This window comes from Dermacentor albipictus, chromosome 1 (genome assembly GCF_038994185.2).
Source record: "Dermacentor albipictus isolate Rhodes 1998 colony chromosome 1, USDA_Dalb.pri_finalv2, whole genome shotgun sequence".
NCBI lineage: Eukaryota > Metazoa > Arthropoda > Arachnida > Ixodida > Ixodidae > Dermacentor > Dermacentor albipictus.
Window position 1 is genome coordinate 352,080,223 of NC_091821.1, and position 14,840 is coordinate 352,095,062.

The 14,840-nt window shown below is 43.8% G+C and overlaps 4 protein-coding genes across 8 annotated transcripts in view; 3 read left to right on the forward strand and 1 right to left on the reverse strand.

The window, feature by feature from the left end:
- Positions 1-792: 792 nt before the first annotated feature.
- Positions 793-8,436, forward strand: LOC135909626 (14 kDa phosphohistidine phosphatase-like). Of its 3 annotated transcripts, none has more exons than XM_070531800.1 (3): positions 793-1,106; positions 3,281-3,430; positions 8,195-8,436. In XM_070531800.1, exons 2-3 carry the CDS (start codon positions 3,287-3,289, stop codon positions 8,411-8,413), a joined length of 363 nt encoding a protein of 120 aa, XP_070387901.1. In that variant the 5' UTR covers positions 793-1,106; positions 3,281-3,286; the 3' UTR covers positions 8,414-8,436. The 3 variants fall into 3 exon arrangements, with proteins under 3 accessions (XP_070387901.1, XP_070387900.1, XP_065297698.1); XM_070531799.1 differs by lacking the exon at positions 793-1,106 and adding an exon at positions 1,113-1,435; XM_065441626.1 differs by lacking the exon at positions 793-1,106 and adding an exon at positions 3,087-3,149.
- On the forward strand, positions 2,223-2,591 carry LOC135909653 (sex-regulated protein janus-A-like). Its single transcript, XM_065441685.2, has one exon. It carries the CDS (start codon positions 2,223-2,225, stop codon positions 2,589-2,591), a length of 369 nt encoding a protein of 122 aa, XP_065297757.1.
- A 115-nt stretch (positions 8,437-8,551) lies between the features above and the next one.
- ERp60 (disulfide-isomerase A3) lies at positions 8,552-14,116 on the reverse strand. The gene is made up of 10 exons (XM_065441610.2): positions 13,863-14,116; positions 13,661-13,748; positions 13,477-13,600; positions 13,303-13,410; positions 13,087-13,213; positions 12,902-13,015; positions 12,716-12,816; positions 9,683-10,107; positions 8,941-9,017; positions 8,552-8,818 (listed from the first exon to the last, which is right to left on the reverse strand). The coding sequence occupies exons 1-10, from the start codon at positions 13,994-13,996 to the stop codon at positions 8,653-8,655; spliced, it is 1,464 nt and encodes a 487-aa protein (XP_065297682.1). The 5' UTR covers positions 13,997-14,116; the 3' UTR covers positions 8,552-8,652.
- A 38-nt stretch (positions 14,117-14,154) lies between these two features.
- LOC135909620 (repulsive guidance molecule B-like) overlaps positions 14,155-14,840 on the forward strand; it is a 30,216-nt gene continuing 29,530 nt past the window's right edge. Inside the window, exon 1 of one of the 3 annotated variants that reach the window (XM_065441621.1) lies at positions 14,155-14,244. The gene's annotated coding sequence lies outside the window, so the exon portion shown is untranslated. Of the gene's footprint in view, positions 14,254-14,840 lie in introns of all 3 variants that reach the window. The other 2 variants (XM_065441618.1, XM_065441620.1) reach the window with 2 other exon arrangements.

The following is a 14,840-nucleotide window of genomic DNA, read 5'->3' on the forward strand; positions in this document are numbered from 1 at the left end:
GGGGCCTCCAGTACGGTGTCTTCTATAGCCTCTGTGTTGTTTTGAGATAAATTCAATCAATGCCACAGGACGTGTTGACAGACTTCGTTACTTGCGCAGTGGCTTCGAAACTTTTGACAGAGGCTGCACGTTTCTTCGCCCGGGCGGAACTGACAGGCGACCGGTTTCGGCAACGGATGTCGCGTTTATCGTCTGTAGGCTAATCGAGAGGCGCGGCCCGCGCGGCCTCTTCATTCGGTGTTGTAGTCTCTGGAAAGTCAAATAATTAGAATTATGCATTATTATTTTTTATCCTCCATGCACCGAACTTGCCTGGCGTTCTTGAAAGCGCACCTAAAATCCAAGTACTCGAGCACTTTCGCATTTCACTCCCATCGAAATTCAAATTAAATACGCCAGAGTAATCTCTTGGAGACGCCTGTATTTGCATTTCGTATGAACTTGAAATAACTGCATATAATGACTTCATCAACATATATAGTCATGTATATAGCCTGGCAAACTATGAAGCACATGTTGATTATAATATACTGATTTAAGAATTAAGATAGATCGTTGCCTCGCTTGCTAAAGAAAAACCAACACACGTGACGTGCGTGACACCTAGTTTTTTTTTTCCTTCCTCCTTCCCTTCCATTAACGCGTCCTGTTTACGGTGGCCGCAAGGACGGTCACAGCGTCAGCCTCTAAGATGACACCGCGAACGCGGGCGGTGCTCGATATATCCCGCGGGCGGCGCGAGTCGCCGCGCTGACCGTTTCATGCATGGTACGTGGGCGGCCGTTTACACGCGAGGATGGCCTGAAAATACTCTCCGGGCGGTGGGCGTGCCAGAATCGTGCCGCATTCACGGCCGCGCTGCACGCGTCCTTAGCGGTCTCTTCAAAAAATCCGAGCGTTATGGTTTCCCGTCGGGTGCCTCCGAGTCCCCTCCGAGTTGCCAATCTTTAAGCGGACCTCCCTCCCTGTGATCCGCGAAAGCCCCGCGCCCGCCCGCCAGTGCGCGTTTGTTTTTCTCTTCCTACAAATATAGCGCAGAGCGTCCTTGCGAGCAGGAGCAGGCGGCCACTGCCAGCTGAAGCGCATCACAGTGTTGCAGTTTTCCGGTGAGTATGCAAACTCTGCACGCCTGCGGACCCGCGGAACCGTCGTCCGTGTCTAAATGCTCTTGTGCGCTCTTGTAGGCGAGAAAAGGTGGTTTCATCGTTGCTTGTTTTAGTGACCGTTGACTAGCGCCTGCTGTCAGCGTCACTTGAAACCTTAGCGTGGCGAGTCGTTCGCAGCCGGAAAAGAGAAAGGTAGACAGTCTTAGTTTTGGGTGGGAATCGGCGTCTCGCAGCGTCCTCTGCAAAGCTTCCGGGCCAATTCTATTTCGGGGAAAGGTCTATTGTTGTCTCTCTTGTCTCCGGCTCAGATCGTTCTTGAAGCGCTACAGGTAAGTGTCTGCAGCTATTTCGCTTTGATTGTGGGCTAGCTGTATATTCCGCGACAATTACGTTTGCGATTCCCGATTAATAGTCGCGCGGATGATCGGCGACGTGAGAAGTACAGTTTCGGTTTCGTTAAGGCATGCGATTCCAAAGAATGGTTTTATGCTTTTTTTCTCTTACTGTATGTTCCTTCAGTGCCACTTTTAAACAAAATTTTTTATGTGTGTGTGGTTGTTTATCCGCTTCTCTTCGTTGATATGTGTGTTCGCGAGACAACAAATTTAATTTTCTGCTGGTAAAATTTCATTTTACTAATCGTGTAGCCATGAATTCTTGCACTCTACGGGAAATTCAACTGAATATTTAACAGCTACAAGTCCTTGAGCGATGCTGGAGGGAAAGCAAAAGAACATCATAACAAGGCGCGTGGAGCAAAAAATACTCCACTCATAAGCTCATATCCCTTATTTAGCCGCTTGGAAACCGAGACAAGCCATTCGCAAGCCGACTGACTGCGGCACTGGAAATGAGCGCATAAGGAGTGGTGAACGGGTGACCGGTCGTGGACAATTTATGCTCGTGGTTGTCGTGCAGCGCACTTTGTTCTCGCTTCGTGAGGGTCTTTCGACCAAGAGCACGAGAATATCTACAGGGGCACTGGTCCTCAGTAGGAAAGAAACTCGAGCTCTGCAGTCGGTCTCTCCATCCGCGCGCAGTTCTAGGCGCTGTGTTGGATCTCTGCGGTTCTGTCACTTGCCCGTGTCCGGATCCCGTTTCTTCGCTGGCAAAGCGATGTCAGAGGACAGCTTCGAAAGCATTCCCGAAGTGAAGCTCGACAATGGACGTTTCAAATACGTTCTCATCAAAGTGCACGACAAGAACGACCCTAACCGGAGCAAGCTGATTGTGCGTGGATCCGCATCGGCCACTTACCACGCGGATATCTACGAAAGAGAGATGAGCAAGATAGAATCCATCTGTGGATTGGAGACGGAGTGCTTGGGTGGTGGAAGGATTATCCACAATCCTGACTGCGCCGAGATCAAAGTGTTCGGGTACTCTCAGGGATACGGCCAGGCAGACCACAGCAAGGCCGTGGAAGTACTGAAGCGCAACTTTCCGGAATACAAGTCCATTACGTGGTCGAACGATGGATACTAATATCTACACTGTATTGTCAATATAGTCCAAGTAGTAATTTAAAATAAAGTAATCACTTCACTGTTTTCTGCCTCTTTTCAAGAAAAGCGCGCTGGGCTGCACTGATTTCTTTCGCGCACGGTTCTGAAACGAAAGCAAGCGCGGCTTTGGTCGCCGTGGCTGCTGTCGGAGTTAGTAGTCATTGGCTTGGATGGGAAATTATGGAATACAAACGCAGGATGTGTGCATTCTGTTGCAAACGTGACCAAACGCGACTTCATGGAATAATGATTTGACTCGGTCAATACGTTGAGAATCGAACGAAACGTAGTACGTTCACTAATACTGGTGTTGCATGGTGCACTTTTGAGCCCGAACCGGATCGAATTTCTCGGTCGTGACTGGCTCCTTTGCAGAAAATGCGCGAGAGAGCCAATCGCAGTCGAGAATTTCGATCCGGATCGGTCCAGATCGCGATCAGAGTTGTACGTGTGACGCCGCTATTAGATTAATACGTGGCAGTGTGTCACCATGGCGTGGCAGTATTTCCAGCACTTGGCCGCAAATGGTTATTTAATGGTGGGCTTCATTTTTCATGAAACAGCGATGCATGCCAAGCTCCCTAGCATTGTCATTATTAGTTGCAGCTTTCGTGGGCATTAGTGAACTTACATGCTATTTTACATGCTAATTAATAACATTGTTTTCAGCCAAACATGTCAGCCTTGAGTGGAATTCCAGATGTGGCCTTGGAGATTGGACGTAGCCGGTATATACTTGTGAAAGTGCATTTGAAGGATGACGAAGAAACCTACAAGTATGTTGTCCGTGGCTCTGTTCTAGCTGCTAACCATACAGAGGTAAGGATAGGGGACAATCTTCAAGCATGCCTGAAGTCGAGCATTGGTTGGCACCCACAAAAGAGCCTGTATGTGTGTCATGAAAATTGCTTTTACTGATCCATCTTTGTAACTACTGTGGATGATTAAAGCTGAGCTGAGACAGTCCATGAGCGATGCATTCCTCACAGCGAGAAAGGTTAACAGATCTGTGAATGACTGATTCTTGCTTCTTTTATTCCCTTTGGCTATAATAATTTGTGTGCTGTCTGCTGTGCCATTATTGTGTTGTATGTGCTCCTTAACTTGCTGCTGGAAATACCTGAGCAGTTGACTTATTGGCCAGATTAAAGTTAAAGCCTGCATTACTAATTATACTGTGAACTAGTAGCTGTTGTGCACCGGGAAAGAAATGAAATTGCTCTCACTTTGAACGCACAGGTGTTTTAAATATTTATGCTGCGATGTGAGGACAGATCGTCCAATATGTTGTGAACATGTACAGAAATATCATCCTGCCTTTCTGCTTTTACTCTTGGATGTGTGCTCACAAACATTTAGCATCCTCTGCACTGGTGCAGGGAAACATTGGAAAGGTCTACTGGGGCTCATGAGCAGTTCATACTTGCTGAGGCAGTATGGGTAAGCGTTCATGACGGTTTGGTGTTCTTTTCAAGGATCTTAAAGCAACTTCAGATAGTGATAAGCTTACGAGGCTGAACAGAGCGTGCTACACACTTTGTTCTCACCTTTGTGCACACAGGTGTCCTTTCTGAGCATTATTTTGCCTTGCTTAAGAAATCCCGCAGCACTGACAGTTTCACACCACATGGTGATTTGCTGCACATAATGTAATTTATTGGATGCCTACAACTGGAGCCCCTGCTGGCGATCAGATGAGAATATGATGCCTGGGTTGTGTGTTCTTCTGATATTTTTATTGGAAGGTGAATAATGAAGAGTCTTTTCAAGCCTACATTTTGCAGTTAGATGCTTTGTTGTAAGTGTGACAGGCTCTCCACAGTCAGGACTGATATAAAGCTCTTGCTAGCCACTTGTAGTCCTGGATTGTTATCAGTGGCGTATCTTTTGCTAATACTCTAGTCTGCCTCAGAATTGGTGCACATACTTTGCACATGCTACAGTAGTGAGTGAGAGTTCACAAGAGGAATGCAGGGAGTGTGTTATGAATAGTAATTAAAGCCTTCCATGTTATATTGTGCACATATGGTCAGTGCCATGTAATGAGACAGAATGTGCTATGCGACTAAGATTTAATGGAATTATTTTGCATATTTACATAAAGCTCACTTATGATGAAGTTTGATACAGAAACTTTTAACCTCTATCAAAAGGAAAATTTGTCATCTACATGAGAGCAGCATGAACCTTCAAAGAAAATGCATGTAGATTCCTCAGAAAGAAGGCTTCGCAGTTGAAGAAAAATTCGTCTTGTTCGTTTGTTTATGAGTAGTTTATAGATTTGTGTTACTCTCGCGATGACAATTTTTCCCTTTCGTGAAACTATCGCCCTTTTGCAGACTTCCTCTGAACTTGTCGTTTTGCCAGACCTATATCATGTTATCAAATCTCTATAAACACTATTAATACAAACATTTTGTTTATACTGAACTATGAAACTGAAAAATGTACTGCCACTACCAAGTGTGTCTACTTTTGTTCTCCAGGAAGCGTTGGCATGTAGGCGCTATAAGTTGACTAACAAAGCTTTGAGGTCCCGACCATTGTGTTCAGCCTCATTGTTGAAGTGCACTTCCTGTGGTCTTACGCGCATGCAGAATCTCGCCACACTGAAAAGCCCTCATTGCTGTAGCCTAAAGGAAGCCATTTGTATTTTAAAGTGTTTTGTAAATATTAAGTTTTATTCATAGAAAGCTGTGCATATTGGCACATTTTGTTTTATTATTTTCACTCCAAGTAATCTCATGAATAAATTTCCTAAAATATTTAAAAATTTATTCACATACGGTATCATATTTCTTTTCCTTTTAATGCTAAAAAAAATGTTTTGCTCAAGAAATGTAGTTTCATCAGTACATGACACTAAGCATTCTTCAGTGTTCCATTTGATGGTGCCAAATTAGGTGAAATGTAACCCTTCAATGATAAAGAAAGAATGACTTTTTGCTCTACGCTAGCCACACCTATGTAATATGACAAAAGGACACAGACATCAACTGCAACAGACATCACCTGCACTGGGGCTTTGAGAGCAAGTTTTGCGCAGAAGCCTAGAGCCATTATTAATACATACATTTGGTGTGGGAGCTGAAACGATTGCATTCTGTTAAGTTTTGTGGCCAGTGCCTTTGTCTTCCCCACGCATTGTCGCACCAAATAGGATTATGTCAAACTCAAACTCACCTGCTTAAAACCTTAAATACAGCCCATTTCTGCTTGCGAAGATTTGTAGCAGCATGCCTATTACTAAAAGGTATCATTATTCTAAACGCATATCCTTGCTACTCGATATATGACAATTCCTTGGGCATATTGCTGAGTAAGTTAGTCGTGTTTTAACGCTGAGTGGAATTTAAGTTATTCCATGTGCAAACGTCTGGCATTAAACCACAAGCCTTTTATGACGGCTTTAGTTTCCAGTTTAAGGTATGCACTGCAACTATAGTTTAGAATGATGTGCAAAGATGGCCAATGACTCATCACTTGTTTCATTCAATAGAAGTTTAGCAGTCAACATTGGTTTATTGGGCAGTACAAAAATGGATAACTGGATGGCTAAAGTTTGGTCTGTACACTGATAGCTTTCAGAGGAAGGCTAGTGACAGAATAATGATTAGATCTGACTCTACAGGCAATAGCACATCTCATGCAGAATTACTGGTCTCAAAATTAAAGAAAGCCTATTTGAGCTATTGAATGCTACCATCGTGTAACCGACACATAATCAAATAGTTTTCATAACAGCGCACTGCCACTGCTGTTTTGATGGAAAGCAATGCCGTGTGGATTCATCAGAATAGGGCTGTACTAACAGACATCTTTCTTCTGTGCCTGCAGTGACCATTGAGGAGAGATATTTTCTGCCTGCTAAACTAGTAAAGGGTTGACAAAGGGAAAGTTAGGGTTGTACAGGTGAATCCTAGATAATAATGGCAAGCTAATTCAGTCACGTCTTATATTCAACCAGTTTGACAATGCAAGACTAGCATGTGCCTTCCACAAGGGGCTTTACACAACTGCTATATGAACCTAGGAAAAAGGATGATCATGTTGTAGTTAGAAGCAGATGCAACTTTAAATCTACAAATGGGAAATTCAAAAATCCAATGCTTCCAACATTTAATAGTGTTACAGGTTGCAGCCGTAACATGCGTTTGGACCTTTCCAACCCTGGCAGCCAGCATGTTTCCAAGGTGCATGCAGGACTGCAAAAAGCATGCGAGAGAACACTTACTTGAAAGCACAAGAAGTGCAGCAGCATGTGCCTTTTCATTGTTAGGCGACACCATAATGGAGATAGTGTGGTCAGGTAGAAGTTTCATGAGCAGTGTGGGGCAGACAGAGGAGACACAAGCATTCAACGGGACAAAAAATCGGGCAAGTGTTGGAGTGCTTAAAGAATTACATTAGAGTGCCAATTACAGCTACGATGGTCTGCACATTGGACTGATAGAAAACTACCTAATGCATGAACTGGGCATTAAAAAAAATAAAACTAATGAAAAGTAAATTTTCGCATGAATGCTAATGCCATGTTCCATCGAAACTTAATCCCCTTGGGTGTCAATTCTGGACTCTGCAAATGTGTCAAAATTTCCATGACTTCATTCCAAGACACTTGACACTTTATTGCAAGACAAGGTGGCAGGACGATGCTTTGTGCATTTCCTGGTGAGTCATAACAAGAGTAATTAATTTTGTACTGTTTTGTCATGAATGCTCCATTTTTATAAGCATGTTGATGCTTTTTTGATGCCACAGATTGGCTAGAAACTTATGTACAATTATTTTATTAATTGCATGAACAATGAGCAAGAAAAAAATTCTTTCTATGTTGCTGCTGGCACGTTGAACACCACATTGAACATTTTGCCAAACATGGCGAGTGCCTTCAGCAGAGTGATTTTTAGCAAGCACATCGAAAGTGAAATCAAGGCACCTTGAACATGCAGGGGGGTTCAATTCACCTGACTGCTGCTGCTTCTCGACTGCCACTCGAGAGAACTGGCAAAAACAAATTGTGTCCACAAATGTGAGCACAGTGCTTGGTGTTGTACAATGCTGTGCATACAAGAAAGCAGTTTTTACTCTTGCTACTCATGTTTGCTGCACAAAATATAGACTATGCAGCTGATTGCTAGAATTAAGCCCATCTGCAACATGTGCATCAGATGCTGTTCATTATGTAGTCTACTGCAAGAGTTTCAGTGCCTTTTTACTCAACTGTACCATACTTACAAGCTAAATGAAAAATTTCCCACCGAGGCTCTCCAATTTAAAAGTAGCTGGCCATGAAATCAGTAAAAGTTGCATGCATCATGTTCTCGGTGTGTGCCACATGGTGCATCCAACCATTGTGGTTATCCCAAGACGTGTAGTGGCATGTCAACTACAGCGGCTCGTAGCGTGCAATGTTCACTATGCACACCAATGCAGGGTTGAACGTGTGCACAACCAGCACATTAAATCGCTGAAGCCAATTCACAAATATGGTAGCAGGTTGAAAAGCCTTAAAGGCTGGTCTGCCTGTTACCAGATTATTCTCGCAAGCCCAGAGAAAATTTACATGCAAATTTTGCGCAGGTCCTTGAAAAGGAGACTGCTGCATTGAAGGCAGCTGGCCTGGAGTGCGAATGCCTTGGCGGCGGATACATCATCCACCTCCCAGACACAAAAGAGCTAAAAGTCTATGGCAACTCGCAGACCTACGGGCAAGCGGACCATGCCAAGACAACAGAGATCCTCAAGAAGCAATACCCAACTTACACTTCAATCACTTGGAGCAATGATGCCATTGTTTAACAGTGTGTGTGACTTGCTTTAAATGGGTTGCCTGGGTGTTAATATGTCCTGCCAATACAACAGAATGAAAATGTGCTAGCCCAAAAATGTGCCAACACAGCACGGTAAATAAAGTGAGCACAGCCTATTGTCAGTGAGTAGAAAAAAACATCTGTTTATTGTACAGAGATGACAAACAAGACCCACAAATACCCCAAATGAAATGATAGAAACAATGGCCCTCCTGACCCCACAACACCTCATAATTCCTCCTTTGCCTTCTTTGCGCCAGAACGGTCAAAGCCCTTGAGCTCATCGGTGGCGTGCTTGGCGATGTACTTGATGAAGTCATCATGGTCGCGGCCGCCATCATACCTCTTCGGGTTCTCCTTGTCATTCTTTGGTAGCCAGTACAGAGTGGGAAAGCTGAAAGTGAATGGACACCAGGAGCGTTACCTCGTTGTGCCAAGTTTTATCCCCAGTGGAAGTGTCGTGGACTAATACTGCATTGTAGACACCAATGTACATGTACATTGCCGATTACTCACCCTGTGACCTCGAACTTTGGATGAACATCATTGGCAGTGGCATCCATCTTGACAATTTCAACATCCTCACCAGCAAGCTGGAAAATAACGAAGTCGCTGTAGGCAATAGTTACCACAGATGTGTGTTTCAGCTAGGCCACAGCAAATGGCCTTACAAGATCACTAATAAATGTAGGTTAATACCGTCGACTAACTTGACCATTCCTGGTCGTATGAAACTTGCAAATAAAATTGTTCAGCACAATGCGTTCGCAGGCTAGTTGGTGCGAATCCATAATTACTTTGTTTAGTTCAAAATAAAGTAATTATGAATAAAATTGTGTTTACGATAGACATGCGAGTCTTCCTTGAGTTCTAATTTCAACGTCAAACTAAATGATGAATTCATTGACTGCACAATGTGAAAACTTAAAAGCAAACTGCGCCTCTAAAAAAAGTTTTTAGCACGAAGTAAAGCTTCACTCAACAGCTTACAATAGCTTAAAGCGATTAACGACAGTTACACTAGAGTAGGGCCTTTAGTCAAAAATATGAACACTATCTTGCAGACGACAGCACTAAAACATACAATTCACCGGCCCAAATAGGATGCCACAGAGAACCATTCTTATAAGCTTAGAGTAAGCTGAAATATGTGTAAAGAAATGCTCCTTTCAAATCACTTCCAGTGGCAGCATTGAGAAGTGTAGTATGCCTTATACGACCGTGGAAAAAAGAAGTGTCCTATTTGCAATGTACCCACCGTCTTGCCAACTTCTTCATAAGTAGGTGCCAACTTCTTGCAGTGGCCACACCAGGGCGCATAGAACTCAATCAGGACATCCTTAGGGCTTTCCAGAACAAGCTCCTTGAAGTTCTCGGCAACGGCCACCTTGACAGGACCATCGTTCTTCTCGGGGAGTGGCTCAGACTTGAGGTGTGCCTTAACTTTGCCAGCAATGTAGTTCTCGAGGAACTTCTCCAGGTTTTCGATGCTGAACTCATCGGTCATGCGGAATTTCTCATTGTTGCTGTTACGGACAGCGACAACTGGCTTGTTGCCATGAGAAGGCAGGCCATAGTCGTCCATCTCGGCTGCAAAGCTCTCCTTGTTGCTGATGGCAAAGTTGAGTTTTCCCTTGTAATTCTGGGCCACCTTGAGGATCCTGTTGCGCCAGTAGTTGGTTCCTAAAAAAGTGCAAAAGATTCAGGCATCTAATTTAACACTTAAAATACTAGAGTTCAAATACTATTACTCTGGATGTTTTCCTTGTTCTACTATAAGTGCTGTGAACAGGCTCGCTTGTCTTAGTCTAGGAATGGTCTGTCATGACCAAAAATGTAAAAAGCTTCTCAAAGGTGTTGACAACATTAGTCCCACCCTTGTCTTGGATGCATGAAAACATGAACCAGAGCAAGAAATGTTAGTGCAACATTCTACGTCTTGTGTTTATGTGGGACCTCTCAAAGCATGATACATGGTTGTTTCCAGGAACTGCTTGGGTGCCCTAGGTGCCATCATCTGCAGAAGTGCCATTTAAGGGCTGCTAAAAAAGAAAACTATAGAATTACAAGCTCTTCAGTTTTGCCAAGATTGGTCCAGGAGTGTCTACCACTTATGTATAGCAAATTTAGCTAAAGCGAAATTTCATTGCAGTTGGTCTTCTGAGGTATGGCTCCAAACATTTTCAAGATCCCACATATACACAGAAAATTGGGAAGGACTGCAACAGACAGCTGAATTGTGCCAAGGTCCTTACTGGAAAACAAATTATGCAAATTTGACTAAACTAAGACTATATGAGAGAAGTGCACACGAAACTACAGTATGCGTCGCTAGCAATGCTACTCTACACCAAACATTCCTCCTACGCGCTGCACCTAATGTCACTAAAGGTGCAGTTTCAGGATGAAGTTATGACCTTAAGAAGCTACACTAATGGCAAATATCAAATGCCAATAGAAGAAGTTTGGGTTCTGAAAAGCCTCAGTATTTGTTGCGGGAGAGGAGACTCATCTGGGAAAAAAAAAAAAAAAAAAAAGAGGGCGATGACAGCAGGTCACTCCAGAAACGGATACATCATCCAAGCACTGCTGTGGCAGTGTAATCGCCCACTGTGCTGGTTATCTAGGCAGTCTAACTCTGCCCAGTGCTACGGCCCTTGGCAAGAGGGCCATACAGGGAGAATCCTACACTCTACAAATACCACAACCAGAGCAGTGTCAAGACAGAGCACCAACAAGTTCTGCACAAAAATTTGTTTAGACAGCACTTAATTTGTAGTGAAATTCGAAGTATTTTCATTAGAGGCTGGTAACCACAATCTAATTATAAATGACAAAGGCTTTACAGGGCACCAAATCGCTACTTTCACAGGGATGGCACCAAAACCAAACCTAACATTGCAATTTGTTTGCATAAAAACAAGCACCATGCCACACGAGTGCTTTTGCAGTGCCTGAAGGGAACGGATTTTAGCACCTGTTTACAGAAAGCTACACGTTGTCTAGCAACGCAATTTCAGATTTTAAACAGCGGCATTACATAACGTAATGACCAATACTTGAATTTGAGCTTAAATTGTCACTGAAAACAAGTTTTATTGGTAATCACTGCAATAAAGTTAGTACATGTACACAGTTATAAGTTGAAATTAGTATACATGCACATGGTGGCAAAACCATGAATGCTACCTGGGTTTATGTAGTGTCAAGCGGTGACCGAGCTGTGTCTAGATCTGAAGTAAATTACTTAAGAGAAACTTGACAAAAAAATAATTGGAACATTTAAACTACTAAAACATTTTTAAGCTTTTGGTTAGGCCAGAGTAAAAAAAACATGGATGGCAAGGCAGGCTGTCTTGTTGCCCTTATTCCAGTGCACCCTTGTTACACCCACATCTAGCCGTGATGGTTCACTCACAAGCCCTAAAAACAGTAAAACCTGCAATAGTGAATGATCACAGTAACTGGAAGTGCTAACACCCATTTACAGAACCCGCATGCCTTTACATGGTGCCAGAAGCAGCTGCTTTCTGGCGTGACCATATGAGCTGAACAGGTGTGCACCACATCCCAAGGAGGCAGCTAAAGTGTTTTTTTTTCTGAAAAGCTGCGCTGCGAAGTACAACACTTGTTGGGGAAAACAACCTAGTTTCAAGCAGCAACAGTTCAGACAGAAAAGGTTCACCCAGTGCCAGTGGCTATGCTTAGCCGTGAAGGTGCGAAGAACAACAGAGTGGCCCCCAATACTTGTTTTGAGTATGTGTCAGACTGCAGTCCCTATGTTGTGAAGTGATAAAGGTTGCAACAATGCAACATGGATAATGGTTTGCCTTCCCATGCTTTAAAACGATAAGGTAACACCACTAGATGCTGATAAATGTTGCCAATGCAGTCCAATGAGAACTGCACGCCCTAGGCCGAGTGAGGTTGGGCAGTGCAGACATGACCATCCTTGTCTAGAGTGCTTGGGTATGGCACTTGCAACTCTAGCATTGACGAATGGTGCTTTGAAACCCTTAGATGTGTGCATGGATTGCACATTCTTCACAGTAGCAATGAAGGCTGCAATATGTTTTTGCTAGCACGAACTGAGAAATGTTAACAGCCAGTTACTGTGCAAGACAAAGGCATGAATATTTATATATTTTTTTGCCAATAAAGCAAGGCATTTAGTTTTCAAATGCCTGCCTAAGGTTAAAAGGCCGAGTGGCAAAAGGCAAAAAAGCACAAGCCCTAACACAGCCTGCAATGACTACGAAGTGGGTGGTGCACATTAAGCTTAACTACCTACCCTTGGCATTCTTTGTGTAGTCGACTTCATAGTATGCAACCAAAAGCGGGGCCTCGAACTGGTTGTAGTTGTCTTGCGTCCTGTGACCAACAAGGCCATGGCTAGATGGAGGAGGGATGGGGAAAGTAGTATTAGATATCTGCTTTCAGAAGGTTTACAGACAGTGATGTCTTGCAAGAAACTCACTAGTTTTCCTTCACGAACTTCTCCAGTGTAGCCTTGTCTGCATCCCCATCATAAACCACCTCACTGTCTTCAAACTTGTTCTTAAGTAACTTGGGCCTGAAGAGCACAACTTTGCTGAAAAACGAAAGTATAAATTAGTAACGCACTGAAAAAGGCAAAGTGATATCGAATGCCGCAATTATTACTTTGTGTGCCCGTATTTCTTGAGCAAATCCTTGTTGAATGTGTGGCCGAACACCCAGGACTCCCTTTGCTTGTCAGCAACCTTAAGGAAGTGCTCGTGAAGATCAACGTCCTTGTTCTCGAAGAAGCCTAGAAAGTAAGTGGTATAAAGCTTTGCCCTGCGCGAATACTTTGCCATAAATATAATCAATGCGCATTATCACACGCGACGAAATTACCAACAATGACGACTTCGTCCTTGTCCAGCAGTTTCTGAAGTTCTTCCGCACTTGTGCATTCCTTTGAGCTGGGCCCCACTTGCGACCGCATGTGCTTGACAATGCCACCTGTTCAACAGATTCAACCTGTTAGTCTTACCCGTCGCTCCAGAACGCCGGGTGCGTTTAACTTACTCGACTCCCGGGGGCCATTGTACTCGGAGGAGAACTCTCCCTGCTTGAAGATCTTGAGGGTGGGGTAACCACTCACGCCATATTTTGAGCACGTCTCTTTGCCGGCGTCCGACGTGCAATCAACCTAAAGGTGTGAACTTTGTGTAAACCGCGTCCTAGACATTAAACGAGACGATAATCTTACCTTGACAAGTGGCACAGGCGGATCGTGCTTTTTAAGCTCTGTGGCCGCCTTTTCATACTCGGGGGCTAACCTCTTACAGTGACCGCACCTGTAAATGAAACGAATAATGCAGATGACATACCGAGAAACTTGCGGTGCCTTGCAGTGTTGTGAAAATCTTCCAAGACGCCAGAGGATTGGTTTTCCGTTTAACGTGACTCACCATGGAGCGAAGAACTCCACAAGAGCTGTGTCGTGTTCTTTAATCTGAACATCAAAATCGGATCCCGAGTAGTCGAGAACATCGCTTCCAAGGGCTGCCGATACAAACGCGGCTAACAAAATTATTCGCTTCATGGCGTGGCCCCAACTAAAGACGTGTCGCGGGAAGAAGGCAGCAGAGCCGTAGAGCCGGCTACTTAAAAGTTAAAAAACAACGTGGCTGTCGTACAGCGACGCCGGGCGAGCTGCGCTGTCGGCGTGCGATTGGTTGAAACCAAGTTTGTAATTGCTGACGTAGCGAGCTTGGTTGCCAGCAGCAGCTAGCTGCGATCACTTCCCGTGCCACCTACCACCTATGCGGTGACGTCTTTCTGCTTTGTATGGTGATTTTGGTCTGTTTCGTTTCGCACGCGGATGTTAAAATGTGACTACGAGGCTTAAAGTGACAAACGCAATATCAAGCAGTTATCTTTTTTTTTTAGTTCTGCTTATGGGTCTCTTCTAGTTTGATGTTGCGAGTTGTGGCTTTTCTTGTTAGTTTCCTTGCGCCATTATTCATAACGTACTTAATATTTTTTCCTCGTTTATTGTGTATAACTTGCAGTTTTTTGATGGCTCGAGCATGACTCCATTCTGTCGTATGCATAATTGATTGCTTCAACACGTAGATTCGGGCTTCGAATTTTAAATACGAACACATATTTTAAACTTGTTTTTCAATTTAAATGTGAGTTGTGGCAATCATAAATGTAATTGGGGCAGGTGCGATCAACTTCATCCCGGCGGCCATTGTAGAAAAAAAAAAAGCCGCAAATTATTACGGCTAAACCATCATTATTTGCACTCGCCGAAGAGTCTCCCTTGGTATGCAATTTAATACTTGATTTGCGTTGCTAATAAACAGCTTCAAAATGTGCAAGCTCGCCAACAGTGAACTTAAAAAGATGTGAGCTCTCATGAATGGTGGGGAAAAAAAAAA

What these genes read in the sequence shown, in the direction of transcription:
- LOC135909626 (XM_065441626.1), top strand. Translation starts at nt 3,102, where the DNA reads ATGGCGTGGCAGTATTTCCAGCACTTGGCCGCAAATGGTTATTTAATG. An exon ending in CCGCAAATGGTTATTTAATG is followed by an intron (nt 3,150 to 3,280) that starts GTGGGCTTCATT and finishes CATTGTTTTCAG; the next exon opens with CCAAACATGTCAGCCTTGAG. An exon ending in TAGCTGCTAACCATACAGAG is followed by an intron (nt 3,431 to 8,194) that starts GTAAGGATAGGG and finishes AATTTTGCGCAG; the next exon opens with GTCCTTGAAAAGGAGACTGC.
- LOC135909653 (XM_065441685.2), top strand. Translation starts at nt 2,223, where the DNA reads ATGTCAGAGGACAGCTTCGAAAGCATTCCCGAAGTGAAGCTCGACAAT.
- ERp60 (XM_065441610.2), bottom strand. Translation starts at nt 13,996, where the DNA reads ATGAAGCGAATAATTTTGTTAGCCGCGTTTGTATCGGCAGCCCTTGGA. An exon ending in GTGGAGTTCTTCGCTCCATG is followed by an intron (nt 13,749 to 13,862) that starts GTGAGTCACGTT and finishes TTTCATTTACAG; the next exon opens with GTGCGGTCACTGTAAGAGGT. An exon ending in CTACACAAAGAATGCCAAGG is followed by an intron (nt 10,108 to 12,715) that starts GTAGGTAGTTAA and finishes GCACTTTTTTAG; the next exon opens with GAACCAACTACTGGCGCAAC.